This window comes from Enhydra lutris, unplaced genomic scaffold (assembly GCF_002288905.1).
Source record: "Enhydra lutris kenyoni isolate GAN:26980312 unplaced genomic scaffold, ASM228890v2 scaffoldscaffold12, whole genome shotgun sequence".
Classification (NCBI taxonomy): Eukaryota; Metazoa; Chordata; class Mammalia; order Carnivora; family Mustelidae; genus Enhydra; species Enhydra lutris.
The window spans coordinates 54,762,904-54,789,315 of NW_019154096.1; the positions used below are offsets into that span (position 1 = coordinate 54,762,904).

The following is a 26,412-nucleotide window of genomic DNA, read 5'->3' on the forward strand; positions in this document are numbered from 1 at the left end:
TCTTTTTAAGATTTTATTTGTTTATTTGACAGACAGAGATCACAAGTAGGCAGAGAGGCAGGCAGAGAGAGAGGGAGGAAGCAAGGCTCCCCGCTGAGCAGAGAGCTGGATGCAGGGCTCCATCCCAGGACTCTGAAATCATGACCTGAGCTGAACACAGAGGCATTAACCCACTGAGCCACCCAGGCGCCTCATAATCTTTATATTTTTTTTTAAATTTTATTCATTTATTTGAGAGACAGCATGAGAGAGAGAGAGAGAGAGTGAGCATGAATGGGGGCGGGGGTGGTGGTAAAGGGGCAGAGAGAGCGGGAGAAGCGAACTCCCTGCTGAATGTGGAACCTGATCTGGGATCCCAGGACACTGAGATCATGACCTGAGCCAAAATCAGATGCTTAACCGACTGAGCCACCCAGGCGCCCCTCCTTTCACCTCTGAATGTCATGTCTTAGAGTTCAGAAAGTTCTTTAAAGTTACTCAGAGTCCTTTGGAGACATAGCCTCTGGATTCTGAAGATTTTTTTTTTAAATCTTGTATCTGTTACCCGGGAGACCTTTATTTTATATTTATCTGTATCTCCTTATTTATTAGAGCAAAAGTGCACGGGCGGGGAGGTTGGGGCAGAGAGAGAGGGAGAAGCAGACTCCCCCCTGACCAGGGACCCTGGCTTGGGGCTCAATTCCAGGACCCTGGGATCACAACCTGAGCCAATGGCAGGTGCTTACTGACTCAGCCACCCAGGCACCCCTAGTATTTAGCAGTATTCGATCAATTTGTGATAAGCTTAGTAATTTTTTTCTAACTTTATAGGCAGGCTGTTGACAATAAAGTGTGTGTATCCCAATGCAAGACAGATGGAAAACACTACTCATAATATTAAGAGCATTATCTTTGATACGTAACTCCATTTCTACTATATTTTTGCTTAATGCCATGCTAATAAGTTTCTGTAGTATAGATATTGGAGTTTGTTGTTGTCGTTTACAAAATACATTTTATTTTTAAAATTTATTTAAATTCAATAAATTAACATAGAGTGTATTATTAGCTTCAGAGGTGGAGTTTGCGATTCATCAGTCTTGTATAACACCTGGTGCCCATTACGTCACTTGCCCAGGGAGACCATTTTTATTGTGACACTTTGTCCCAGGTAGAAGTAAATAGTTTTCCTTGAACAGTGTCGAACTTTTTACTGGCAGTAAATCTCTGGAACTGTTCTCCAGACAGACGGCAGGCAGGACAAGTCCCGTTACTATTTCTTTTGCTCCCAACAAAAGCCTGCTGCAGTGGGATGGAACTTCTGAGAAAAAAATGGGATTAAATTTAGAATTTTGCTTAAAGCAAGGATGATCTCTGTGATCCCACATGTTCTCTTCTCTGTCAAATGAAACTATGGTGAATCTCTTCTAAAGCATATCAGTGATAAGTCTACTGGTACCTTCCATAGTTCAGATATCTATGAAGGCCATACTTCTTTCCAGGCAGAGAAGTGAGTATTTTATTTGAGCAAGAGCCATTTTCAAGATTTAGCAAAGACTTTGATGAGCTAGAACCCAGTCCTAGAAAGACTACTGACCCCGAAGTCAGAAGGCCAGGGTGTCCACCGTCCGGATCTGTCATTCTTAGCCTTGGGCTACATGGCAGTTCCTTATCTGTAAGACGAGGGTCCTAGCCCTTCTGACCTCTTGCAGGTGCTGGCTAGCAGGCTCAAATGAGAGGCTGCCATTAAAGAAGCTTGAAAACCTTGAGAGTCCTATAAATGTGTGTTTTATGTATATTACTTTGATAGTGAGTGTCGTGTGTGTATCATCAGTGCTCCAAACTATGACCCTGAGGCTTTGCCACATTATAAGTCATTAAAAAAAGAATGAATCCTGTTAATCAGATGGTGCTTAATTAAGGCACACAGTAAACCTGAATATTTCAGGAAGATTTTCAGCAACAAGAGCTGAAACATCAACTTTTTTTTTTTTTTTTTTTTTAGCCTAGCCGTTTGGTTGTTAGAGAGCTCCTCAAAGGCCAAGTCCATGTCTTCTCTGTCATTTTTGTGCCCGTCAGCATCTAGCATGAAAGTTTAGGATAACCTCTAAGCATTCAGTACTTCCCAGTGCGATTTGGGCTTTAGGTCTAGACAACTTGTTCCAGCTGTCTGGCCACTCTGGGCCTCGCTTTCCTTGGTTCCTGTGGGGAAAACTTGACATAAGTGTAAATGCCCAGCCGAGTGCTTGGTAAACACAGATCCTGGGAAGAGCTGGGTTTTCTGCAGCCTGTTGAGTGTTGTGGCAAGAGGTTTGTTGTTCCGATTGTCCAGAGCTGTTCCTCTCGTGCAGCAAAGAGGGGCCCTCCTCTTTGTCCGGTCTCTGTTTACACGTCGTGTGCCGTGTGTTGCTTGAGCCTCAGTACGGAAGGTGCATGTCTGCTGTTGATGTTTGGGTCTCTGCAGCTCGCCTTAACCTCAGGGTGAGGGCATGGACGTCTATTACTGAACTTGAGAGCAGGAGGAGCTAATCAGATGCCCACAGGAGCCAGGCCGGGACAGCTTGAGTAAAGCAGATGGGCTTCGTGGACAGCAGGGATTGTTGGGGGGGGGTGCGTGAGGTGAGGCCAGAGCCTGTGTACATCTGTGAGCCAGCCTGATATGCTGCTAAGGGAATGTGGGCCCGGAATTTGCAAGAGAAGCTGGAAATCTGATTTCTGTATGATTCCTTTTTGTTTGAAAATGTTAACAGCTAGGGGCTTGTCAGGGGTTCTGCTGTAGCTTGCTTGTCTTGGGTTATAATTTTCCACTCTGCTTGAATAAACCTGGTTTTGCTGGTTTAAAAAAAAAATGACCATTAATTCCATTTTTTTAAAAGATTTTATTTATTTATTTGACAGAGAGAGCTCACAAGTAGACAGAGAGGCAGGCAGAGAGAGAGAGAGGGAAGCAGGCCCCCTGCTGAGCAGAGAGCCCGATGCAGGACTCGATCCCAGGACCCTGAGATCATGACCTGAGCCGAAGGCAGCGGCTTAACCCACTGAGCCACCCAGGCGCCCCATTAATTCCATTTTTATTTTTAAAGGTTTATTTGTTTTAGAGAGAGACAGAGAGAGAGGGTATAAGTGGATGGGAGGGGCAGAGGGAGAGAGAGAGAGAGTCAAGCAGACTCTGCACTGAGCCCAGAACCTGGGCAGGGTTCCATCTCACAGTCCTGAGATCAGGACCTGAGCTAAAACCAAGAGTTGGTCACTTAACTGACCACACCACCCAGGTGCCCCCGTTGATTCCATTTTTTTTTTTTTTAAAGATTTTTATTTATTTATTTGACAGACAGAGATCACAAGTAGGCAGAGAGGCAGGCAGAGAGAGAGAGGAGGAAGCAGGCTCCCTGCTGAGCAGAGAGCCCAATGCGGGGCTCGATCCCAGGACCCTGGGATCATGACCTGAGCCAAAGGCAGAGGCTTTAACCCACTGAGCCACCCAGGCGCCCCCCGTTGATTCCATTTTTTTAAAAATTGAAAAACAGAGGTGCCTGGGTGGCTCAGTCAGTTAAGTGTCTGACTCTGGGATTTTGGCTCAGGTCATGATCTCAAAGTCTGGTATTGAGCCCCAGGTTGGGCTCCGCAGTCGGTGGGGAGTCTGCTTGGGATCCTCTCTCTCCCTTTCCCTCTGCCCCCTCCCTCCCTGTCTCTTGCTCTTTCTTTAATGAATAAATAAATAAATCATTTAAAAAAATTGAAAAACAGGGCGCCTGGGTGGCTCAGTTGGTTGGTCAACTGCCTTCAGCTTAGGTCATGATCCCAGAGTCCTAGGATCGAGTCCTGCATTGGGCTCCCTGCTCTGTGGGGAGTCTGCTTCTCCCTCTGACCTTCTTCTCTCTCATGCTCTCTCTCACTGTCTCTCTCTCAAATAAATAAATAAAATCTTTAAAAAAAATTGAAAAACAAAATTACCATGTGGGCATAGAACTCATTAGTGGGCCCATTGTGGTCGGAGAGCCACCAGTTGGCAATCCCTGCTTTCAGGTAGGAGACACAGTGATACAATTAGGAAGGAAAGAACCTGCCCTTATGGGACCAACTATGACCACATGATAGTCGGTTGAATCGCCCTCCTTCTCTGCCTGAGTGCCGCCTGCTCTGTTGAGTGGTGATATCTTGCTCCTTAGCTCTCTGCACTTCAGCCGTTGCTGAAGATGCCGTACTTCTCAGTGCATTTATTCTGGGGGAGAAGAGGCCAGTGATGAGGGATTGCTGGGGATACCTCGAGGCAGGACCGCTTTTCCTTCTAAGTGTCCAGGGGTTAAAGAATGGCACATTAACCCATTGTCTAGAGCTGCTGCAGCCAGCAAGACCTCCCAGGCCTGCATGTGCTAGGACATCAACGAGTAGCCTTTAATTAAACCGTGGAATATGTTGCAACTTCCGATCTGTGCTCTGGGATTTTCCTACCAGGGTCAAGTGGCTTTTTCTGAGTTTGTTATTCAGGTTCCTAAGGGCAACACAGGAAATGGATTTTAATTTCTTTTTTGGCTGCTCTGTTTGGGGGCTGTTTAATGAGGATCCAGTTTGCAGTGCAGCAATACTGGTGTGGGTACAAGTGTACCTGACTTGTTTTTTTTTAAAAGTGTATGTTTATGATCTATCGCATGTACTTTTTAATGAAGTGAAGCAGAAAGCATCTGACTCATTGTATAGGCCTTGATTCTAAGTGGCTACTCTTAGGGGTAACTTTTGGGATGTGTTTGGGATTCTAGAAAAAGAATATTAGAGCATTCCACTTTTAGAGGCAGGAACTATGTATATTGTACATTTTTATAAATCTAGGGCGGTGGTTCTCAAACTTCAATATATGTAAGCCGAACCCGTGGAAGTTCTTAACCTACATTCTTAAATACACCGGGTGATTTTTGGGCCCACGGACAGCACTGTGGTCCGAAAATAGAAATGTGTCTCTATTTTGTTGTGTTTAATATCAAAGTGTGTTCATTGCTACCTTGGGGCAAATTCACTGTTTGTGGGATGCCATGATTGATTCTGATTCACTGTTGCCCTTCCTCACCCCCTGGAGTATACCAATCTTTGAGAGTCCCCAGACAGAATTGTTCCATGAGACCCTCATAGGCGGAAGTCAATGGACCCTTGCTGCTGCTACAGCAGGGGTCCCCGGGACTCCCCTTCCACAGTACACAGTGTAGCCACATCCTGAAGCTGCAGCTGCCTACGTTGATTGTAGACTTTTCTCCAGTGTTACTGGCTTCAGTTTTTGGCTTTACCCTTCGAGGTACTTCACCACTAGAGGGAGGTAGACTGGGTATTCTCTAGCCCAGGGAACTGGAGGGTAGAGCTCCTAGGGGTAAAACATACTATCAAACATGAGGGATGAGGCTGAATCTTATCAGTTTAGATTTATTGGCTTGTTTAGGGGAAACTGCCTGCCTAATTGTCCTCTAGGAAAATTACTGAACTCAACCAAACAGCATAAAAATTCATTCCTAATATCCCAGTGCATAGAAAGCAGAGTCTTGGTTAATCTAGCAATGGCTTGCCCTTTATCAGAAAGGATGAAACAGAGCTTTTTTAGGTAAGAAAGATTAAAGGAGTAATTGTCATGTATAGTTTATATTGTGAAGGATACAAAAGTAGTATGCGACACTCCCTATCATAAATAAAAAGGGAGATTAGACAAACCTGTAGGAAACAATAGTTCAGGACTCCTACTGGATCATTTCTCTCGCCTGAATTTACTTTCCTTCACCCCCCAACTCTCTGTAATCTTTTTACATCCAATTCAAAATGTGTGCCCTTGAACGAATCTAATTTCCCTCAGCCCTTCAAACAGCTTAAAAATCATTAGTATTAGGGAAAAACTGATATTAACTATTTTATTGTAAAAATACAGGTGTAAATCCACAAAAACTTAAAGAGTGTTTTTTATGATCACCTACAAATTTTTTTAAAAGATTTTGTTTATTTATTTGATAGAGATCACAAGTAGGCAGAGAGGCAGGCAGAGAGAGAGAGGGCAGCGGGCTCCCTGCTGAGCAGAGAGCCCAATGGGTTAGTTAGTGTTAGGATTCGGGGCTCTCGCGTCAGGACCCTGAGACTATGACCTGAGCTGAAGGCAGAGGCTTTAACCCACTGAGCCACCAGGTGCCCCTACAAAATTTTTTTTTTTTTTTAAAGGACCTGGGACTGAAAGTGCTGCATTTTCAGAATTGGAAGATTCTAAGATAGGATAAAAAATAGCTGATTCTAAGTTAAGTTTGCTTGCTATCTTTTCTCATTTAGCCATTTCAGATTTGTCTTGTTTACGAAGCCCTTTGGTTATAGAGTATTACAAAATCAGATAGCACTCTGGTTCAGTAGATGTATAGTGCTAGAATTTGGTCTACTTTCTGGAAGGCCATTCCTGGTTCAAGACTGGAAGGAGAGTTGCTTTTGTTACTTATTTGTAGTAGCAGTCACAAAGCAAGGAGATAAAAAAAAGAGAGGGGGGGAGTCCCAAGTTGAAAAGTAATCTTAGAGTTGCAAAAATATTTAGGTATTATTCATATATCCAGCAACATTAGATAGAGCCAACAATGAATTTGTAAGTTACTGTGTTTTAACTGCCTTTTAACGAGGCGTGGCCTCTTCCCAAATTCTCAGTGATTGTTTTCATACTACTCTCCCTCAGATTCAGTATACTCAGCCGCACTAGCCTTCTTTCTTTTCCTTGAGCACACCAAGCTCATTCCTGTATCGGTATCTTTGCCTGCCCTTGACATTCCCTCTGCCTGGAACACTGTTCCCACAGTCTCCTTAATCTGGCTCCTTCTCATCATTCAGAGCTCCACTCATGTCACCTTCACCTTCCCAGGGAGGCCTTTCCTGACTGCTCCATCTAAAACCTTTCGTCCTATTATCCTGTTTTATATTTTCATGGAGATTATTACTATTTTAATGTTAATTTTTAGTCTTCCCCACTTGAACATGTTTAGGATCATTTGGCATTGTTCTGTAGTTTCAAACAGTGTGCCCCTGTATGAGTTTATTATTGTCTGAAAATTCCATATCTTTAATCAGCTCTGGGAAATTTTCAGCTATCTCTTTAAATATCACATCTCCTCTATATTCTTCTTATTCTCATTTTCCATTTCTATGTCTTTTAATTGGTATAAGCCCTTTGCTGAGTAATTTTCTCAGATCTGTGTCCCAGTTCACCAATTCTCTCTTTAACTTGGTCCGATCTCTGTGTAACCAATCTGTTGAGTTTCTAAATTTCAATAATGATTTTTCTATACATTTTCCCCCCAATCTGCTCAGTCACTGTTTTCTTCAGTATGTTCATATCTCATATTTTTTATTCTTTCTTTTTGGTTTCAATAATTTGATACACACTTATATATTATAGCTTATCTGATTGTTTTATTAAGTTTTTTCCAAGAGTCTTAACCTGCTGTTCGTTGAATTTCCCCAGTCTTGTTCACCATGACTTATTTCTGCATAAGTTTTTGTATTTTCTGTTGTGAGCTCATCTTCAACAGAGCTTTATTTATGGGAATCAGTACCCTGAATGAGGGTAGGTCTCCTCAGAGTTTTGTATTTCTTTTGCCAGATATCACAGGGTCATTGCAAGCCTGAAACCACTTTTTGTGTTCAATTTTTGCCTTGAGGATTTTTAGACCATGTAGTAGTACAATTCAGATCTCAAATTAGCTTATGGAAAGACCTATGGTTGTGGACTATTAAAGCAGATTTTTTTTTTCTCTCAGTTCAGAGGTTTCTTATTGTCACCATGTGCCAACAGGCTAATTTTTTCCTAGCCTTCTCTGTCTTTTTGAGGGTTTTCATTGTATATGTCATTTCCAATTGTATATGTCATTTCCAATTTCCAATTTCCTTGTTTTCAGGTGGGCCCAAGAGCAATAAACAGCCTCCTTTTCCAGGGCAACTGAAAAAGCCTGATCTCATTTACCACTTTACTTTCCAGTTCCCCCCAACATTTATGAGCCCTTGGGCTTTTCCTTACTTTCTTGCTAGCTCAGCTGTGTAATTAAAAGGATATTGCTATAAAGCCACTATTTCTAGGAGTTTTGACAAAGAAGAATTTTTAAAGTTACCAACCTAGCTCTCTTGCCATGGAAGCAGGATCTCTTCTCCCAGAATCCCTTGCTCATTACTGCAGCTATAGCATCTAGCATAGTGCCTGGTACGTGGGGAGGGATATCAATATATATTTGTTCTTTAATTTGTGGAATTGGACATTTTGATTAGAAATTGTTGCTTATTGGGACACCAGTGGCTCAGTTGGTTAAGCATCTGCCTTTGGCTCAGGTCATGATCCCACGGTCCTGGGATCTGGGCCCCACATCAGGCTCTCTGCTCAGTGGGGAGTCTGCTTCTCCCTCTGCCACTCCCCCAACTCGTGCTCTATCTTTTCTCTCTCACTCTCTTTCTCTCAAATGAAGAAATAAAATCTTAAAGAAAGAAACTGTTCCTTCTCCCTATAGGGAAAGCAAAAAGTAGTGCTCCCAATTCATTCATACCCTGCAACCAAGATAGTGTCCTGTGCTTTAACACCTGTGAACAATTTCAGTTTTCCTATTTTTTACTTTCAAACTTTAAAACTTCGGTGTTTTCCTAAGGACATGAAGATGGTATTGCCAGTTACTAGCAGGGTTTTCCAACCCCATAAATTGGCAAATTAAAACCATCCTTGGGGAACCATTACTGCCCAGTGTCTTTCTTTATGCTGGTGCTTGGAAAGTTCTTATACTGATTAATTGACCTTTACAGTGACTTAGCTGAGAACAGCAACTCTAAGAGATGGAAATTGTTGAGGAAAATGCTGTTGGTCCCACAGTGGATGCTGCCACAAAAGAGATGAGATGATTTTTTACATATGTGCAAAAGGTATACTCTTCATCCTTTTCTGTTGTAAAAATGTTCTTTCTAGTTCAGTGTTGGTCTTGCTTGGTTCTCCTTTGTGCCTGTGCCTTTTGTTTGAGGACCATGTGTGCCCTGTATCTCGGAACCAGTCGCTGGGAAATCTGGCTGAAGACGCATAGCTATAACAAACGAGGCAGCTGATGGTCATTGCCACCGTCATTCTTGAGATGAGAGACCTCAGCATGAGAGCATGTGTTTCACACGGTTTCTTTATGTCAAGTTCTACATTTCTAACAATTTTTTGGCTGTGCAGTTTTATGCAAATGAAAACATTGCTGGGAAGGAACTCTCCTTAAAATGCAGATCTGATCTCATCACCTCCCTGCACAGACAGGTCCCCACTTACCTAACTTCCCTACCTACTTCTTCAGCAATGTCCTTTTAGTTAAAGGGCTCTGCTTGTGCCATCTCCTTTACCTAGAATGTTCTCCCCATCCCTCTTCCCTGGTTACTAATTTTCCAACCATGTTGGCGATCTCTGTTCAAGCTTACCTTTGTCACAGAAGCTGTCTGGACCAACTTCATGACTAACTTCTGGGTCTTGTCTCTTGTAAACTCTTACCAAATCGTGTGTTTTTCTCTTTCTAGTTGTAGTTTTATCTGTGTGATTACTTTATCAGTCTTTCACTAGACTGCAAGCTCCATGAGGACAGAGATCATGACCGTTGTGGCCGTTTGCCCATTGTGTTCCCCATCTGGTTCACTGCTGGTACGGGGCAGGTACTCAGTAAATGTTGAAGGAAGGATTGCAGGTTTCACATTCCACACTGGGATGAAACAGTATTCTGCTTTTCAAAAAATTAGTATACGAAAAAACCACCTTTCGAGCAAAAAAGGAAGGAGCCCTGAGCACGTTGCCCGTCCTCTCTGCCAAGTAGGAGATGAAGGCTACTCTTCCCAAAAAGTCAAAGAGCTCCACAAGGGCAGGGTCCTTATCTTTTCCTTCAAAGACAAAATGTTGGTTTTGTTTGGTTTGGGGTTTTCAGGGAATTTACTGCAACTGAAGTATAAAAAGCAGCTGAAGGAGTGTAACCTCAACTAAGGCAGCTAAAGCTTACTAGCAAAAGCCCAGGCTCTGGGGCCAAATGAAAGAGCTCGAAACACTCCCTAGCTGTGTGATCTTAGGCAAGTTACTCAGCCTCTCTTGGCCTCTATTCCCTGAGACTGTCCACTTCATAAGTTGCTTTCAAGTTAAGATTAAGGAATAGATGTAAGGCATTTAGAACAGTGCCTGGCATAACAGGTGCTCAGTCCACATTAGCTGCATTATTCACCCCCAGCTTGAATAGCCAATGTTTTGTTAAGCAAACCATTACGCACCAAGCCCTGTGCTTGTATTGGGAGTGGGGGAGATAGGTGAGGAGACAGAGCTCCTGCCCACAGGGAGAGTGCAATTCATTCTTTGGTTCACTTTCTGGAGAGGGTGTGGGAGGGATATTTACTGCCCCCTCCTCAAGACTTGGGCTGAACAACGTAATGTGTGTAAAGTGCTTGAAGATGCTTGGAGGCAAGGCAGAGAATAATCACCTTCCTAAAAGGTGTTGAGAATATTTCATATTTGAACTTTATCCATTCCATTCTCTCTGGTTGCTTTTTCTGTTCTTCATGTGTCTGGAGCAACCCACATTGTCAGTGAACTTGACTCTTCCGAAATAGTTCTAAGTGAATGCAAAGGGCTGTTTAGATGGTCTTTCATGCCCAGCAATAATGGTTCACAGTATAACATTGATATTAAGAGCTCAGAGAAGTTAAGTAACTTACCCAAGGTCACACAGTTAATTCAATAAGCCCAGTGTGAGACCTGTGCTTTAGACCCAGACTCTTAACCTGACTCTTAACCTGTGTCTCCCTCACATTGGTCTTGGAGGTCTTTGAGAGTCCTCTGGGTGATCCGGGATTAGCTCCTTCCCTACAGAGAAGGCTGGAAGAGCACCAGGCAACATTTGCACACCGCTGTTCTTTGCTGTCTCTTTGAGTGAGAGGAGACAGATTTCAGGAGCCCTTATGCTGACCCAAGGCTGCTGTGAGAGGGGATGGGAGGTGGGTAGGCTAATAAAGACTTAGGGTTGAAGGAGACATGAGAAAGCATCTTTAACTCCTCCTAGAGCCCTTGTGTCCCGGTCCTAGTTCTCTGTAGTGAAGACCAAACCCAAGAGATCCAGGGCCAAACCGTAGGTTCCGGGATTTTCCTTTCCTACAAGCAGATTTCTGGAGGAACTTACCTTGGGACTCAAATCTCACTTATCCTCCTGCTCTAACATTCCTTCCTTGCTAAAGGTGCATGAGTCCACTTTTTGTCTTCCTTAACCGCCCACCTGCTTTCCTTCCTCCTGTGACAGAGAACAACAGTTTCCATCACCAAGACCATCCCAGGCAGTCTGCGTACTCTGTTGAGGGTCAGGGGAAGAAGAACAGGGGTCGAGATTTACTGGGTACAAGCGTTTGAGGGACACTGGATTAAATAATGCTTCTGGAGTTCTGCTCTCCCTAGGGAAGTGGAGGCAGAGAAGGGAAAAAGAGCGGGATCCTGTGTAGACCAGACTTCTGTGCTGGGGGATGGAAAAGCCGAGAGAAAAGTTGACACCAGTAGGGTCATGAGGATACCACTTGTTTAGATTTCAAACGCGTTCCATTCCACGCTTCACTTAGGACCAGTTGGCTGCCCTGTGTTCAGAGCCTGGACCTCATCTGGCGAATTTCCCTGAGGCAGAAGTGTCACTGGATTCTTTCATGTGTTGGAGTGTAGGCAGCGCAGCCCCTTTTAGAAACTATGTGGACACTTTGAACTGTGCTCTTGAGAGTCAGTGCCAGAAGAATGGCATTTCAGGGCCTGGTAAACTTGGGAGAAACTTTTTGATGTCCTTATGAAAGCAGTGTTTTGCTCTGAAGTCAGGGAGGGTGTGTTCTAGCAAAAGAATTGAGCCCAGATCTACTTTCTTCACGTGCACCAGGCCTCAGAGGAGACCTCCGACAGGGCAGGCCTCCCCTCTCCCGCACCCCGTCCCCCCACTGCCCGGCACCTCCTTCGTGCTTACGGTGGACATAGGAAGGCAGAGATGGAAAGAACTCTGTTGGTAGTGTTGTGAAACCCTCACTGTCAGAGCTTTCAGATGCCTTTCCCGTGTTTCCTTCTTCCCAAATCCCTTTCCACAAGGCCATAAGGCCCTTAAAGACCAGGAAACACCTGAGCCTGTGTGGCGGAGACAGGCACTGAGCCCAGGATCTGGTCTTTAGCTGTGCCCTCTACCTCGTCCTCTCTCTGTGATGTCAGGCACCTGAACGGTCTCTGCCCAGCCTTAGCCCTGTAGCTGGTTGCTGGAGTGCCTTGTTTATACCCTTGGCCAAGTAGACAGTGGAGTCTAAAGCAAGGCCCGGAGAAGAGGAACTGACCGTGTGACTTAAGTTTCCACTGGCAGGCGTCCGCCCGGATGTACGCTGTGGGCAGGGTCAGCCTGAGTAGCAGCAAATACAATGCTGTGGTTTTAGTTTCTCTGCTGAGCAGGGTTTTTTTGTTTTTGCTCCCCGCCCCCTTTCTTAACCCCAGGCTTCTTGAGGGTGCGGATAATGACTTATTCATCTTTGTATCCCACATACCCCAACACAGTGCTTGGCTCAAAGACAGCACGTCCAGTAAACGGATTAGTGTTTTTGGCTTAGAATAAACGTTGAAAGCCAGATGGAGCTCTTGTCTTAGAGGTCTCAGCGTATGTGGCGGGGTCCACAGTACACGTGGGGTTGAAGTTCAGGTTGGCCGGTGGGATATCTCATTTCTTAAATGTGAAATGTCAAAAGACGTCTTCACCCCCACCCCCATCCCCCCAGGGGTGTGAATAGAATTTGGCGTACTGTGGGGGCGGTTACTCAGCAGTGCCCGTTCTGGAACTGTTCCTGACAAGGCACAGTGTGAATCCTAGGTCCAGTCAAGATCATCTCATAAACAAAAAATTATCTAGCAAATTGAGATCAGATGAGGTCAGCTGGGCAGGTCGCCCCTTTTCTTAAGAGTGAAGAATTTTGCTGGCAAGTTATCTCGGCCCTCTTTGGAATCACACTGTAATTCACCTTGAACAGTGTGTGTTTTGAAGGACAGGAAGACTGACTCGATGCTAATCCTAGAATATGTACTGCGTTAATTGTTCCAGGAACTTTCACAGAAAAGCTGGTTTTATTTAAAATGTACTGCTAATTACACGGGAACCAGCATCTTTTTACCGGCTGAGTGGAACACTGGGACATGGAGTGTTTCTGCTTGGACGTAAAGAAAGTGAGGCATCTGTTTCCTGTCTGAGGAAAACTTTGCTCTTACCAGTCTTTGTGTGCGGGATCCTCTTCCCCCTTTAATGAACATTTGTTGTTTTCTTCAATCTGCTGTTGTTTTGGGTTCAATTTTTTTTTTTTCCTTCACAGAATGAACATTGGTTTGGACCGTCTTGGTGGAGGGTGGGCAGATAACCAGCAAGAAAGGGATGAGAGGAAAAGTGGCATTTAAAAGCTATAGTTTCGGGCGCCTGGGTGGCTTAGTTGGTTAAGCGACTGCTTTTGGCCTAGGTCACCATCCTTGAGTTCCGGGATCAAGTCCCGCGTCAGGCTCCCAGCTCCACGGGGAGTCTGCTTCTCCCTCTGACCTTCTCCCCTCTCATGCTCTCTCTCACTCTCTCTGTCTCTCAAATAAATAAAGAAAATCTTTAAAAAAACATAATAAAAGCCATAGTTTCATATGCTAATTTTTTATTTTTATTTTTATTTTTTTAAGGATAAGGAAACCTGTGTGGGTACCAACAATCAGAGCTACATTTGTGACACAGGACACTGCTGTGGACAGTCTCAGTGCTGCAACTACTACTATGAACTCTGGTGTAAGTCCTTGCCTCCCCCGGGGTCTCGGCACCCCAGGGACCTACCGGTTACTGGCTCTGCTCATTGGGAAGCAGTGGGCTGGGCACCTTTTCTCCTCCCCGGGACAGTGTTGTGAGTCAAATCTGTTGCTGGGTCTGGAAGCAGCTGCTCTGTAGAGAAGGAGTGCTCATAGGCTAAAGACTGAAGAATATGGGGGTGCCTGGGTGGCTTAGTGGGTTAAAGCCTCTGCCTTCGGCTCCGGTCATGATCCCAGGGTCCTGGGATCGAACCCCACATCAGGCTCTCTCCTTAGCAGGGAGCCTGCTTCCTCCTCTTCTGTCTCTCTCTGCCTGCCTCTCTGCCTACTTATGATCTCTGTCTGTCAAATAAATAAATAAAATCTTTAAAAAAAGGGGGGGGCTCTAGAGAATATGGTCTGAGCCTTCTGAAGAGGCTGTGGTTGTCTGCTGAAGAAGCTCCTGCCTGGGCTTCCCTCTGATGCCCCCTCCAGTGTGTGCTGAGCAGTAACAACTCACGTCCTTCCCTGGGCCAGCCCAGACACCCAGGCTTTGCCATCTTTGCAAAGAGAGGTCATAGCAACCAAGCCACTGTGAATGCCAGGCTAGTCTTTGTAGATAGCCGTAATGCCATTTTCTTGTAAGAACATTAAGGCTTCCAGAATTCCCTACAGAGCATCAAGGCGCTGCCTCTGTTTCTGGTCCCTGTCAGAGGGATCACCTTCCCCTGGGTCCCTGCTCACGGAGCCCTCCTGGAGCGAGGGAGACTGTAGAGGTTTAGCCCCCTCTGTCTCTTCCCCAGAGCTCAAGCTGACATGTCTGGAGGTTTGCTTCTCCGGTGTATCTCCCCCTGTTACTCTCAGCTAACTGCTGTGTGGAAACAGTCCTCATCTCACCACTGGTTTGGTTGAGGCCATGAACGTGTACCTTCAGACTTGCACAAGGGTGGTGACATCAGCACAATCTTCAGGGAGCCAGCCAGGTTCAAGGAATTCACTAACTTGCTTTGTACTTGAATCTTCTCGAAGCTTGGATGAGACACTACAGAATGCTGGACAAAGAATGGGAGGACAGGAGAATCCTTAGGTCAGAGAGTCCCTAGGTGACCAGCAGCACGCTGGTTCTCACACCTGTCTGTAGAGAGGAGAAATGGTAGCCTCTTTCCCTAGATAGTTCTAAGCCCTCATCACTCCCTCCATTTGGAAACAAACTGGGCTGGTTTGTCAAAATGTGTTTTTCCTGGCCCCGTCATCCTTTTCCTTTCTCCCCTTTTTCTCTCTGATCTCCCCACTCCCTGCACACTGGTGATGTGGTCAGTAGGCAGCTGGAAGGGCTATTGTTTGGTATGAAAAGGAAATTAGACTCTCGGCTGGGCAGTCTGTCCCTCTGACTGTAAATGTATCTTGTAGCCAGTGGGAGTGGTTCCTCCAAAAAGGACCCCTCCTCCCCCTTATCCTTCCCTTTCGAGGACTGAGGACTGGCTCGTCTGCCTTTCCAAGGAATCCAGGGGCAGTCAAGTGTACAGTCCCTTTGCAAGGAGAAGACAGGGCTTGGGGTATCTATACCAGTCCTCCGTGAATGTAAGCAACGCAGGATTGTTGCTGTTTTAGAAGCGGTCGGGCGGAGGGACTTCCTAGAGGACACAAAGTGCCAAGCAGGTGAACAGACTGTGTTTAAATGTTTTTAAATGCAGATAACGGCAGGGCTCCAATTCTCCCTCCCACCCCTTGTTAAAACAAAAGTCGAAGCTGGGCTGCCCGAAAGCCACAGAGCTGCGGTTGGTTTTTCTGGGGCCCAGCCCAGGCGGCATCAGTTGCAGAAACATGGTGTTGCGGATGGCCTCGTCTCAGATTGACAGAGCCTCCTGGGCTTTTGGCAGAGGCTCAGTAGCCACCAGAATTGGGTCACCGTCGCCGGGGCAGGGGCGGGTGGGGCAGCAGGGCCGGGCAGCGGGGCCTGGGAGACCCAAATGGCAGGGAGGCGGCCTGGGAACCAGGCACTTCACCCAAGGGCTTAAAGAAAGCCAGAGGAGGAGCTGTTGGGTGGCTAATTCTCTCTCTGGTTGTGGTCACTCAGGGAAAGGAGGAGGCCAGAGAACAGAGTCTGGATGAGGAGGAAAGACTCGCCATTCTGTGAGGTGGCCCATGCTTTCCAAGTTCTGGAGGGACGGACATTGTCAAAGCAAAAGTGTCCTCACTGGTGCCCAGAAATGGGTACTTGGTCAGGAGATGCCCAGCAAGTGTTCCACCCCACCCTCTGTAATTCTTTGGTTTTCCTCCTCCTCAGGGTCTTGACCTCTGCCTGATGTATGGATAGGCGGGAAGATGAGTGTTGGGATAAGCCCCTTCAGTTCTCTTTTTGAAGATTTTATTTATTTATTTGACAGACAGAGATCACAAGTAGGCAGAGAGGCAGGCAGAGAGAGAGGGGGAAGCAGGCTCCCCACAGAGCAGAGAGCCCGATGTGGGGCTCGATCCCAGGACCCTGGGATCATGACCTGAGCAGAAGGCAGAGGCTTGGGGTACCTGGGTGGCTCAGCGGGTTAAAGCCTCTGCCTTCAGCTCAGGTCATGATCTCAGGGTCCTGGGATCAAGCCCTGCATTAGGCTCTGCTCCACGGGGAGTCTGCTTCCTCCTCTCTCTGCCTGCCTCTCTGCCTACTTGTGATTTCTATCTGTCAAATAAATAAATAAAATTAAAAAAAAAAAAAAAAAAAAAAGAAGGCAGAGGCTTTAACCCACTGAGCCACCCAGGCGCCCTAGCCCCTTCAGTTCTTATCAGAACTGAATTTTGGTCACTTTGAACCCATTTTCCTCAAATTGTCTCTAAACTTTGCCTGACGTGAAAATAATGGGCTTTGCATTATTCTTTTTGTTTCTTTCCTGTGGAAGAAAAAAAGTCTCTTCCAGGAAATCCTTGGCAGAGTTTCTGTCAGAGTACCTCTTTAACCACAGTTGCCTACAGAGATGGCCTCAGGGGATAAAGGCAAAAAAGGCGTTTCCACCAACCTGCTCACCTCTATGGCACTGAGTCTTCTGTAGACCGAAGACTTTCTCACACGTGCATGCACATGCACACACACCACTTACCCAGACTCCCTTTCTCCATGTCTTTTTAGTCATAACCAATGCAGTAGTCATTCCCAGGCCTCCATCAGATGGGAAGTAAAGGTCCTGCTTTATCACTGAGGCTATCAGAGCTGGTCATCATCATTACTGTTATCCCATACATTTTTTTAATTTTTAAAATTTTTTAAAAAATTTTATTTATTTATTTGACAGAGAGAGAGAAATCACAAGTAGGCAGAGAGGCAGGCAGAGAGAGAGGAGGAAGCAGGCTCCCCGCCGAGCAGAGAGCCCGATGTGGGGCTTGATCCTAGGACCCTGAGATCATGACCCGAGCCAAAGGCAGAGGCTTAACCCACTGAGCCACTCAGGCATCCCTATCCCATACATTTTTATGGCACTTGTCCTTTAATTCATTATTCAATCATTTATTCATTCAGTAAACCCTTATTCCAGGGGTTCTCAAAATTTGGCAAGCCTCTGAATTTCCTGGAGGGCTTATTAAAACACGGATCTCTCGGGGCGCCTGGGTGGCTCAGTGGGTTAAGCTGCTGCCTTCGGCTCAGGTCATGATCTCAGGGTCCTGGGATCAAGTCCCGCATCAGGCTCTCTGCTCAGCGGGGAGCCTGCTTCCCTCTCTCTCTCTCTCTCTCTCTCTGCCTGCCTCTCCGTCTACTTGTGATCTCTCTCTGTCAAATAAATAAATAAAATCTTAAAAAAAAAAAACAAAACACGGATCTCTGGGTCCTATTCCCAGTTTTTTATTCAGTAGGTCTGAGGTGGACCTATGAATTTGCGGTTCTGAAAAACTCCTGCTTGAGGCTGTGACCCCTTCTGTGTTCGTAACTGTAGAGAGGCATAATCCTTGCCATCAACAGGGAGTCTCCTAGCAGAGAGAGGAGATAAGACAAGATGCCCCACTGGTGAGACAAAGCAGAGAGTGAAATATATGCACCAGAACTTCTATGAATGTTCAAAAGGACAGTTTGCTTTGGCTAGGCAGGGTTCAGGCAGGCTGCATGGAAGAGGTGGCATTTGAAGTGGGCGCTAAAGGGTGGATAGGATTTAAACATGGGAATAAGGGTAGACTGGTTTCACAGGCAAGGGAACCCGGTAGGCCAGGGCCCCACGGGAAAGAACAGAGTGTGCATGATGTTGACCTTTCCCCTGGGGCCACGGGGCTTGTCTGGGAAAGAATGGGAGATGAGGGTACTAATGAGCTTGGAACTCTGTTACATTTGAGACACCAAGAAAGGTCTTCGTGCACATCAAGAACAAACCCGTGAGGTATGCCTGTCACCCCCGTGTGTCAGGCCCGGGGGCGTGAAGGAACTGTTCACCTGGGTGCAGCTGACGGATTGGGTCAGTGCGCCTCACTCCAAAGCAACCCCCTCCAGCACTCTATGTGTCAGACTGAGGGGGTGACGGGCCCTGGTCGTGGAGGGTCTCCATTGTGTGTGTTTGATTCCCATCTGAGGATGCCCCTCATGGAACAGGCTGAGCAAAGATGAAAACCACAATTGAGAGAGGCCACCAACATGTTCAGGCCAAAGAACCTGAACCTGGATCTCCTGATTCTCATCCTAGGAGTCTTTCCACTCACCAACTACATTGTGCAGGGAGAGCTCGGAGCTGGGAATTTCTGCTCCTGAGATAATTTGAGGGACCTTCGCTCAGGCATCAGTTTTCCCTTGTTTGGGCCTTAGTTGGGGAGAAGGGAGTGTTTCTGGGCAGTAGAATTCCCCTGAGGTGGCATGAAACAGACTGTGAACAAATTCATTTGAGACTGCCCTGCTTGTTTTTCACCTGCTAACTTTTCCTTTTTAGCTTATCCTAAGATGTCCATTATTGAGTTGCTCATAACAAAAGCTCAGAGCATTTGCCACCCTTAGCAGAGTGGAAAGTGGAAGGCTGGGGCCTTCTTCTAAGCTGTGATTGGACCTCTGTTCCTGTAATTCCAGGCTTCTCTGGACAAGGATAGGTTGATCAGTAGCACTCGGGCTGGTTTTCCAATGAATTTAGCAAGGAACAGAACCTAGAAGCAGACTTGGACTTGTTTCTCATCCTTGCTTTTTTAATGGGGTATTTTTGGGGAGAATTTAAAGAGAAATGGAAAAAAAAAACCCTTCCCATCTGTGGTCACACCTGTAACAACAGTAGTAATAACAATCCAGGACACTTACCATATGCCAGGCGTGGTTCTGAGTATTAACTCATTTGGACCTCACAATGACTAGTAAGGTAGAAATCATTATTCTCCCTGTTTTACAGATGAGGGAAGTGAAAACAAAATGACCAAGGTCACAAAGCTAGGCAGTGGTTTTGTGAGCTGCGATCTGAACCAGGTCACTGCCTCTTCTCTTTGATAATCTACAGTCGTGCTTCTAAGAAGCTTGTCCAGTCTTTGAGTTGAACTTGTAAGCCTTTCGTGGGCTTCTTTTCCCGAATTCAGGCCTTTTCCATAGTGGCAATGGTAGAAGCTCCTCTAAGCGCTGCAAGATGCCAGGGAGGTCACCCGCCATCCTGTGGGGTAGAAGGAGAGCTAATTCACAGTGTGCTTTGGCTTCCTAATGAGGAATTTCCTGCCCATTTGGGGAGTGGTATTTTCCCAAGTTTATAGTGAACTCAGGGCACATGACTCAGTTCCTACAGTGGGCTGTGATTGTTTTTCAAAACATGTTTTCTATTTTGCTTAGCATGACAAATGCTCCCCACCATGAGGTCACAATGTTCAAAGTTGTCATTGGGAAATGTAATCTCTGGGTAGGTGTGTGTTTGAGGAAGAAGAGGGTGTGCTTTTGTGTGTCTCTTTCATTAGGTTTTTCTTTTTTAAACTTAGTTCCTTGTTTGTAAGATCTAGGGAAAAGATCAAAAGTTTGTAGGACTCCATAGGGGGCTAGTCTGGATATTATTCCTTTTAAACTTGGTGGGACACTACTTTGACTAAAATGGCTTTCAGGAGAGTCCATTTTGTGGGGACCCAGACGAGAATGCTTTCTGCCTTCCCACATTAACTCCATCAAGTGGGATCAACTCATTAAGGGTCTTTTCTGGCCTGTGCTAACACTCTGTCTTGCCACTGGACCCATTCTTTTTCCAAGTTAGTTTTCCCTCAGTTTTGATCCACACAAATAAGCTTTTGTTGTAGCATATTAGAAATGAAGGAATTACAGGACTCCTGGGTGGCACAGTGGGTTAAGCATTTGTCTTTGGCTCATGTCATGATCTTAGGGTGCTAGGATCAAGTTCCAGGTCAGGCTCCTTGCTCAGCAGGGAGCCTGCTTCTCCCTCTGCCTGTCACTCTCCCTGCTCGTGTGCCCTCTCTCTCTGACAAATAAATAAAATCTTAAAAAAAAAAAAAAAAAAAGGAAGAAATTAGGGGCACCTGGCTGACTCAGTCGGAAGAGCATGTGACCCTTGATCTCAAGGTCATGAGTTTGAGCCCCACATTAGGTGTAGAGGTTAGATTATATAAATAAATAAATCAACGAAAACTTAAGAAAAAAAAATGAAATTAGAACTTAGTTTGAGACTTAGATAAATATAACATCATACAACTGGCACATAGTGGGGAGAGTTTTTCTACCCATAATACTGTGTTAAAAAGTAAGGTGGTGGAGTTTCAGTGAACACATGAGTGGTTCTCTTAGCTATGACTAAGGCAGTCTTGCCAAGGGTGTGTATTCCAGTTGTCTCATTTCTTCCCCCAGTCTCTTTCTGCCCTGCCTAATTTTTCCTTAAAAAAAAAAAAAAAACAAAAACCAAACCTCTCTTTTTCTATTATACTTCCAGTTCAGTGGATCTCAGCCTTTTTTCTGGAACAAGAATTCCCTTAAAACTCTAATGAATGCTTCAATCCTTTCCCCCAGAAAAGCCTATAAAGACACCGTGTTAGTCAGGATAGGTTATAGGTCAAACTTAGTGACAAAGAAGTCCAACTGAGTGGCTAGAAACAACATGTTTACTTCTCACACTCTATGTCCATCGCAGGTTGGATGGGAGCTTGGTTCCCACCTCATCATCCTGATGCCAGACTGATCCCGAAGTCTGTGTCTGGAATAATGCTGACTGTCACGGTAGAAGGAGGACTAAAGGAAGGAAGGTCTTACATAAACAAGAGATATCCCGGTCTCTAAGTGACAGAAGTCACTTCCAACCCTTGTTCGTTAGTTAGAACCAGTCCCGAAGCTGTGCCCAATCATAAGGGAGCCATGAAGGTCAAGCCTACCCAAATGCCCAGAAGGGGAAAACCAGAAATATGTGGCCAACATGAGAATTAGTACCTGAGCTTTTTCTCGTTAAAAGTGTGTGTTTATTTATTTTTTTTTAAAGATTTTATTTATTTATTTGACAGAGATCACAAGTAGGCAGAGAGGCAGGCAGTGGGGGGAGGGGAACAGGCTCCCCGCTGAGCAGAGAGCCTGATCTGGGGCTCTATCCCAGGACCCTGGGATCATGACCTGAGTCTAAGGCAGAGGCTTAACCCACTGAGCCACCCAGGTGCCCCAAAAGTGCGTGTTTAAAAAGAAAATCCCACCTGGCTGGCTCTGTCGGGAGAGCAGTGCCACTCTCAATCACAGGGTTGTGAGTTTGAGACCCATGTTGGGGGTAGAGTTTACTTAAAAACAAACAAAAAAAAAACCCCAAACAAACAAAAACAACAACAAAACGTTAAAAAAAGAGAAGAAAATCATGTTATAAAATGAGAAATATTGCCCCTCGATCGCTTATCTTGCAGCATAAAAGTTAAAAGTTGGTTTACCTTTAGGTAAGAAACTACTGAAAAAATGACTTGGGAGGTAAAAACTAGTCGAGCCAGATGCAGTCATCTCTCGGGAGAATGTACTTTTTCAAATTTGAACACGACAGAGGTACGAAGGATTGTGAGATTATGCTGGGCAAGTGAGAGAAATGCAGGACCATGGAAGAGTGGTGAGCCCAGAACCACTTAGTCAGGACTCTCAGATAGATCTGGAGCCGGGCGCAGCGTGCTTCTCTGTGCTGCCTGCTACAGGACAGCAACAGGGAGCCATTTGGCTCCCAGAGCTCCTTTCTGGCCTCAGCCCCACTTCGGAGGGCCCCTGTGACAGTATTTATCTAGTCCTCAGTCAGCCAGCAGCCACAGGAGAGAAATGTCGGTGAAATTAAGCAAAGGTCCACAGCGAATCTGGTAAGAACCACAAGGGAGACTTCTGACTTCAACTTAACATACATGTTCTCTGGTCAGATCTTATTTTTTTTTTTTTCCCAAGATTTTATCTTTAAGTCACCTCTACACCCTATGTGGGTCTCAAACCCATAACCCTGAGACCTAGGGTCACCTAGGCTCTACTGACTGAACCAGCCAGGAACTGGGGTTTTTCTGTCTGCCAAGGGATAAAGGGACGAAATCTGCTGCCTGTCCTCTTGTTGCCAGGCCTCTGCAGAAGGTTCCAGTGCACACTGAAACGGGCTTAGAGCAGTCAGGAGCCCTACAGTGGTGTTGTCAGCCTGCCAGGGCCAGACGGCTGCACTGCCATCCCGTCTCATTCTGTAGAGGTGGCTTTGTGGGGAGAGTCTCCAGGAACACCCCTGGGGGACAGAAAAAGCCATTGCCCGAGCCCACACCCTAAATGTCAGTGCGATCTTTTAGAATATTGTATTCTGGTACAAACAGAAAAAAAAAATCAGAGGACTATTCCTGTATAAGGCTGTATGAGGGAAATGTGGATTTGGTTTGGTTTTGTTTTTTAAGTAAGCTTTACACCCAATGTGGGGCTTGAACTCACAACCCCAAGAGTCACATACATGCCCCACCAACTGAGCCAGCCAGGTGTCCCGGGGCTTTTTCTTCTTTTTTAAAAAATGATCTTGACATTTGATTGACAAAATGATTCTGACAAGAGACACGTGGAAATACTTGAATTCTAACCACAAATTTATAATTACAAAGTAGATAGTAAAAAAAAAACATGTAGCATTGGTAATGGGAAAAAATTGAAGTTATTCAGGAATAGAGAACAAATGAGCAACCATCTGTTCTCACTTAGTAACAACTCACCTTAAAATTATTCCTCAGATAAATTTTTTATTGAGAAAAAAAGGATTCTTTTTATTTCAAAGAAGTATATGTTCATCTTAGAAAAATTAGAAATGGGGGTGCCTGAGTGGCTTAGTTGGTTAAGCATCTGCCTTCGGCTAAGGTCATAATCCCAAAGTCCTGGGATCAAGTCCCTCCTTGAACTCCCTGCTCAGCGGGGAGCCTGCTTCTCTCTCTTTCTCTGTTAAATAAAATAAAATAAAAAGAAATGCAGATTAGGAAAAAAAAAAAAAAGGGGATCTGGTACAGAAACTCTACTGTTCTGTCTTACGGGAATAGCCCCATGATTAACTTCCTAACCATCCCTCTAGATGTTTATGTATGCTTTTTTTTTTTAAGAAAAAAAAAGTAGGATTATATTTTATACTGTTTTGTAATTTGCTTTTTTCATTCTAATACTAGAGACATCTTTATATGTCAGAAGTAGTATTCTGTGAATATTTTTTAATGATTCATGTCGTTTCATTATGTGAGTACATTCCCAGAGGAATTTCAAAACCTATCTAGAAATTTATTATTATTATTATTTTTAAAGATTTTTAAAAAAATATTTATTTATTTGACAGACAGAGATTACAAGTAGGCAGAGGGGCAGGCAGAGAGAGAGAAGAGGAAGCAGGCTCCCTGCTGAGCAGAGAGTCCGCTCGCTCGATACCAGGACCCTGGGATCATGACCTGAGCCGAAGGCAGAGGTTTTAACCCACTGAGCCACCCAGGCGCCCCTACAGATTTTATTTATTTAATTGACAGAGACAGTGAGAGAGGGAACACAAGCAGGGGCAGTGGGAGAGCAGGAAGCAGGCTTCCTGCTCAGCAGAGAGCCCGATGTGGGGCTCGATCCCAGGACCCTGAGATCATGACCTGAGCCACCCAGGCGCCCCTAGTCATAGGCATTTTTAAGTTTGATTTAGTTTGTTTCCAGTTTTATAATTTGAAGGCAGAACCTGAAATTTTTCATAATCCCACTATTTAAAGATAAGTCACTATTTTTTGTGTTTTTCCTTCCAGTCTCTTCCATATGTATATATATATGTATTTTTTTAACAGCAGAATTGCTCATTGATTTAAGAAAATTTTAAAGGACTTTTTGCTTACAATTGAAGATTGGAGCGGGCGTCTTGTATTGGGGTCTGTCAAGATTCTCTGAGTATGATCCAAGAACACAGTGGGAAATGAGAAAAAAATAATCTGCCTGCAGAAGAGAGGGCTGTGGGCCTTCTCCCCTGTTCCCTTACCTACTCCTCTCTGGAGCAAGAAGAAAGAGGGGCAGCCTGCTAATGGCCCTGAGTCTAATGAAATCACAGCCCAAAGGGAGGTGGGAGTGTTATTTGCAACTGCAGGAGATGGAATTGTACCAGATTATATCATGAGCGGAGGAAGTCATTTACTTACACTCTCTAGGGAAGAGATGGACCTGAGGCAATTAGAATTTTTCCACCTGTAACTTGAGTGACTCTTGGGTTATACCAGTGTACGTGGTAGAGAAGAACCCATGATCTTTTTGGTGATATCAAGAGAACCCTAAGAATTCCTTTATCAGGAGACCCCATAAGGCCCCTTGCAGTTGCTAATCTGCTGGGATTTTGAGGGGCCCTTTGCTTTTGGTGAGCAGCCTGGGGTAGCAGCAGGAAGCGAGGCTGGGAGCTGGCCTTAAGGTCTTGAGCAGGGCTTGGGGGAGGGGTGGGAGATGGGTAACCAGAAAGCCAGAATCATTATCTCAGAGATCCCTTAAGAGAGGACAAAGATGTTGTCCTAAAAGGTGAGCATATTTAATGCTCGCCAAACCCGAAACCTAGGTTGAGTGGCGTTGGGGAGGGGCCTCCTGCCCTCTCCCATCCCATCTTTCACTCGGGCACGAACATTTCTAGAAACTGAACACGGGTTCCCAATGTGGCTTCACCCAGGGAGGCCTAACAGTGCCAGCTTGGACCAGGTGGGCGCCATCTGGGGACTGCTGTGTTGGGAAAGCCGCTGCTCTGGCTGGTGCTCACGGCGCCTGTGTGCCTCTCTGCCTCGCCTCCCTGCCCCCAGGGTTCTGGCTGGTGTGGACCATCATCATCATCCTGAGCTGCTGCTGCGTGTGCCACCACCGCCGAGCCAAGCATCGCCTTCAGGCCCAGCAGCGGCAGCATGAAATCAACCTGATTGCCTACCGGGAAGCCCACAATTACTCAGCGCTGCCCTTTTATTTCAGTACGTATACCCAAAGCCGCCAGACCGTGGGCCCCCCGGGCCCCCTCCCCCAGCGTAGTGTGGAGTCGCGCAGGTCGGGGAGTCAAGGGGCGCTCACCTGTAGCACAGAGGAGCTGGTGCTGTGGGCGGGGCAGCCTGAAGCCACTGGGCTGTTCTGGCCCCACCCTGGCTGGGTTCTGACTGGGTGTCTGATGCTTTAGCTGATGCCTTCCTTAAGGCAGGTGGTCAGATGGTGTACGATGTGAGTGAACCAAGATTTAGATGCCTGTGGCTTGAAATTCTCCCATTTTACTTAGCGCCCTGTGACATCCCTGAGCAAAAGCTCCCATGAAAGGGGCAGGAGGTGGGGGGGGTCATGCTGGCATGTCCCGGGAACCGAGAAACTTCAGCGACTCCCTGAAGGACACTCACCTGACTTCCCTGAGGGTTCCTTACACATGACCCTCAAAGGGTCCAGGGAGGTCCATCTTGTCCTAAAACCATTCTGCCACGTGTTCTACAGAATAAAGTGCTCACAGGTCTGGAATTCCACATCTAGAAGGGTTTTAAGTGTTTAGCTTGTGCCTGGCATATAGTAAGTGCTCAATAAATGCTAGCAGTTCTTATTATAACCAGACCATGTGTGCCCTGAGACATTCAGCACATTCAAAAGATAACTTACCTGGCAGGCTGATAATAAGCCTTGGCAGGCCCCTCACCCTTCACTGGTAACCCACCGGCTTATAATCTGAGTCAGGATGAAGTTCGGTTTGTCTTTCCAGACCATCTCCATACACACTCAAGTGAGGGACAGCACAGATTTCCAACCTCCCAGAAAAAGGGCCTTTTCATGGTCCATACATCTGGAAGGGGGAGGGCGGGCAAGAAAAAGGCGGTCAGGGAGTCTTAAATTAGGATCCCTAACCCTGAGGCCTATGGGACGCAGGCAGAGGACACAGTTTGAGCAAGAAACACGAGACTCCGGGGCATGTGGAAACCGATACGCTCTGGGCAGAAATGATCTCCTGGCCACCCCCCCATTTGCATAACCCTCTGCCTTACCTCCAGATGGGCAGAAGTCTTGCCTGTGAAGCAGCTTCAGGGGCTCTCGGATTTCATGGAGCTAGATTAGGTCACTCCCAGTCTGTCCCTCTTTCTGCACAAAATTGCCACACCTCTGTGCCCTGCCCATGAGCAAGAGCTGGAGCCAGCCCCTGCTCCCCCGTGGGTGTACTGGGGGTGGGAAGAGACCTACGTTGAGTGCGAGCTTTGCAGGCTGTTCTCGAACAATTGCCAGTGCAGTAATTTCTCCTCCCTGCCTCCCCGTTTTA

The 26,412-nt window shown here is 45.8% G+C and overlaps 1 protein-coding gene and 1 long non-coding RNA gene across 3 annotated transcripts in view; one reads left to right on the forward strand and one right to left on the reverse strand.

The window, feature by feature from the left end:
- Positions 1 to 26,412, forward strand: part of LOC111144818 (WW domain binding protein 1 like) — a 61,897-nt gene that overhangs the window by 31,829 nt on the left and 3,656 nt on the right. The window contains exons 2-3 of the mRNA XM_022499319.1: positions 13,667 to 13,769; positions 24,941 to 25,102. Of these exons, the coding sequence (XP_022355027.1) occupies positions 13,667 to 13,769; positions 24,941 to 25,102 (265 nt within the window). The remainder of the gene's footprint in view (positions 1 to 13,666; positions 13,770 to 24,940; positions 25,103 to 26,412) is intronic.
- Positions 14,172 to 26,406, reverse strand: LOC111144819. Of its 2 annotated transcripts, XR_002640434.1 has the most exons (4): positions 26,144 to 26,406; positions 25,764 to 25,944; positions 19,014 to 19,353; positions 14,172 to 14,817 (listed from the first exon to the last, which is right to left on the reverse strand). It is a non-coding gene; the product is annotated as an uncharacterized LOC111144819 (long non-coding RNA). The 2 variants fall into 2 exon arrangements; XR_002640433.1 differs by lacking the exon at positions 14,172 to 14,817 and having other exon boundaries at positions 17,589 to 19,353.